Below are 3,268 nucleotides of genomic sequence, written 5' to 3' on the forward strand. Positions count from 1 at the left end.
CAACTTTTCATATGTTAATTTTTGATTAATCACTAGTTCTCCGATTCCTCATTAATCATAATTTAATATTTTGAATCATTTCTTGCTATAAGTGTATTCTTATAATAGAAAGAGGTTCATACCTTGGAACTTGCTCCAAAACTTTGGTCAAAGTCCAACTAACCAGGGTAATCACAATAAAAGTTAAGACTAACATTTAATACATGAAGAGGGCATATATGTATATTCCAATTAGTGTATAAAATAAAATTTTACTGCATTTAGCATAACAAAAAAAAAGTAAGAGAAAGCTAAAATCGAAAAATGAACATGGTTCGGGTCGGATCTCATCTACCTGTCCCTGAAACAAAACAGACGATACAAGAGGATAAGAAAAGAAACCCAGTGATTCTTTCTTTTTATCCTGTTGTTCTAATTCTCTCCCAGAAATTGAATGGCTCAAGCCATGGCTACACCACTTGCATCCTCGCTATCACTCATTTCCAACACTTCACTCTTCAAAACTCACAATACCACTTCTCTATCTTTCCCCATTTCTACCCCACCCAAGGTAATCCTCTTTATCTCTAACTTTTTCAAGAATTTTATCTTTTTATGTCCCTTTTTGCAAGGGTTGCTAAGTCAATGTATTAAATTGTTGTTGTTTACCTGTTTTAAGAATTCCTAATGTCTTTGGTAAATTGTTATGTAACTGTACTGCATTATTGTTTTTACCAGTTTCAAGAATTTCTAAGTGTTTTCATTTAGTGGGTTGCTTGGTTATTATATTACATTGTTGTTTTAACCATATTCAAGATTTCACGAGTTTCCAAGATTACATTTTTATGGCGTTTTCATTTAGTGGCCTGCTTTGTAATTATTAAATTACACATTACATTGTTGTTTTAACAATTTTCAAGAATTCCCAAGAATACATTTTTTTTAAATTAGTTGGGGCAGCTTTGTAGTTGTATTAAAACAACATTTGTAATTGTTTTAATTGTTGTTTTTGTTGTTGTTGCAGATTGGTGGATTGAGCATTAGGTGTGCTCGTGTGGGAGGAGTTGAGATTCCAAATGCCAAAAGGGTTCAATATTCTTTGCAGTATATTCATGGAATTGGGCGTACTAGAGCTTTACAAATTCTTAATGACTTGAAAATGGAGAACAAAATCACTAAAGACTTGTCTGAAGAAGAGCTCATTACACTCCGTGATGAAGTTTCCAAGTACATGATTGAAGGAGACCTTGTAATATTTTCTCTCCTTCTGTATTCTATACTAAAATGTGTATATATGTGTGTATTTATCTAATTGATCATGGTTAATCAGTCCATCCTATCTTTTTTTTTACATTAACCAAACCAAGCTTGGAGTGTTTGCCCCCCTTACAAGTCAGGTAGGAGAGAGTTAGAACTTAGATGCACTTAGACATTACATCTGCTCCTAGAGGAGGATGTATCTGTGAAAATCCCGATTAACATGTCTTTCATATTTCGGTTGCATTATGTATGGTGGATAGACGGTATATAGTTTCATTTAAAACCAAACACACTCATTCCATAGGTGTTATTGAATATATTGGAAGGCATCTTTAAAAAAAATATTGTGAGGCACCTTGATGGAACATGATGATATAAATTAAATCCGTACTTTCGTATGTTATCACAAATAGAACAGAGAGTCTTCTTCAAGGATAAAAAAAAAAGTAGAACAGAGAATTTTTCGTGGAAATGACCTTATGTGATGTTATTATTAAAATATTTATGAAATAAACTTGATTAAATTATGTATTCTTGTCTTCCTAGTGATTCACTAATAGATCTGCTTCTTTTCTGGTACATAGGTCATGTATTAATCTAAAATAACTATAGGGTACCCCTAATTCATAATTCACTGCCTTTTTTTAACTGATCATTAACTAGCAAATTTGTCTCTTTTGCTTATTTCTATTTCTATCCCTATCCCTATCTGATGAGACGGAACCAACACTCTTGTTTTGTTGAGCAATTGTTCAAGTAAGTCATTGACTTTTAATTGAGCCGCTCGAAAGCTTGTTACAATTTACAAATAAACGAATTTCCATTCTATGTCTCTGATCTATATATCCTCGTCTAATTTTGGTCAGTTCTCCTTTTCTTGAACTTTGTTTTAAGTTTAACCTTTTGGGAGATCTACAGTCGTTATGTTGAATAGGGCTCACATCTCGCACAAAAGTGTAGTGTCCCAAATTTTTGCGAATATCAGTTAGGCAGTACTTTTTCCAAAACAAGATTATCACGGCCTATGCTTGTTGCATATCTTGATCCACTACTATATGAATAATATTTCCTGCTACGGTTTTAGGCTTTAAGCAGCAAATGGGCCTTGTCTACAAATTAATTCCCCCCCCCCAGTTCGAGAAAGGATTTTTGTTTTTTCTTGCCAGTTTGGTTTCCTAGACTGTTCCATTAATTTAACTTCTATTCCTAATTCAAGTTTCTATGGCTTACTTCATTTCAGTTCTATTAAGTCAAAAGTATTGTGAATCTGCTCTTAATGCGCACTTTTGACTTTCTATTACTATAAATGTTTCTTTGGTCTTGTAGAGGAGATTCAATGCACTAAATATTAGGAGGTTGAAGGAGATCCAATGCTACCGTGGTATACGCCATATTCAGGGGTTGCCTTGCAGAGGGCAGCGGACAAAGAACAATTGCCGAACCTTGAAAGGAAAGAAGGTTGCGATTGCTGGAAAGAAGAAGGCGCCTCGTTGAATAGAGTAATTGGGCTGTGTATTCTTTTTGAATGAACGGAATTTGTAAGTTGTATGTTGATGATGTGGATTATCTTGAGACTTGAGTATATTAAAATCAATGATATTTGAATCTGCCGTCTGCTCTCCAATTTATTCCATGTCATGTAACTGAATTATATGCTGGTGTGTATGTTACGATGACAATTCGTTTGCGACATTGGTTGTCCTGGATGTTTTTGGTGGTGGTTCATAAATTTATAATGAAGTAAGATGGTGAAGTATCATCTCCTTTGCAAAAGATTTATTTTCTCCTAAGATAAAAGGAACCGAAAACATTCAGTAAAAATGATGACACAAGCAGATGAAATCGATGCTAAAAATTTCTTAGGGTGAAATATTATTTGTTTTTCTTATCTATTCCGTATCTTTCTCTAATTTCCCGGGGATTCATGACCAGTGTTTATTATCCTTCCTCTTCCCCATTGATGTACGGAAAATGCTAGGTCCCAAATTAATCCCAAAATAATTCTCAAAATACGTATGTGTAATATGGA

The 3,268-nt window shown here is 33.8% G+C and overlaps 1 protein-coding gene across 1 annotated transcript; it reads left to right on the forward strand.

Moving 5' to 3' along the window:
* The first annotated feature begins 346 nt into the window (after nucleotides 1-346).
* On the forward strand, nucleotides 347-2,849 carry LOC141712457 (small ribosomal subunit protein uS13c). The gene is made up of 3 exons (XM_074515403.1): nucleotides 347-550; nucleotides 1,004-1,228; nucleotides 2,566-2,849. The coding sequence occupies exons 1-3, from the start codon at nucleotides 434-436 to the stop codon at nucleotides 2,731-2,733; spliced, it is 510 nt and encodes a 169-aa protein (XP_074371504.1). The 5' UTR covers nucleotides 347-433; the 3' UTR covers nucleotides 2,734-2,849.
* Nucleotides 2,850-3,268: the final 419 nt, after the last annotated feature.

This window comes from Apium graveolens, chromosome 3, assembly GCF_009905375.1.
Source record: "Apium graveolens cultivar Ventura chromosome 3, ASM990537v1, whole genome shotgun sequence".
Classification (NCBI taxonomy): domain Eukaryota; kingdom Viridiplantae; phylum Streptophyta; class Magnoliopsida; order Apiales; family Apiaceae; genus Apium; species Apium graveolens.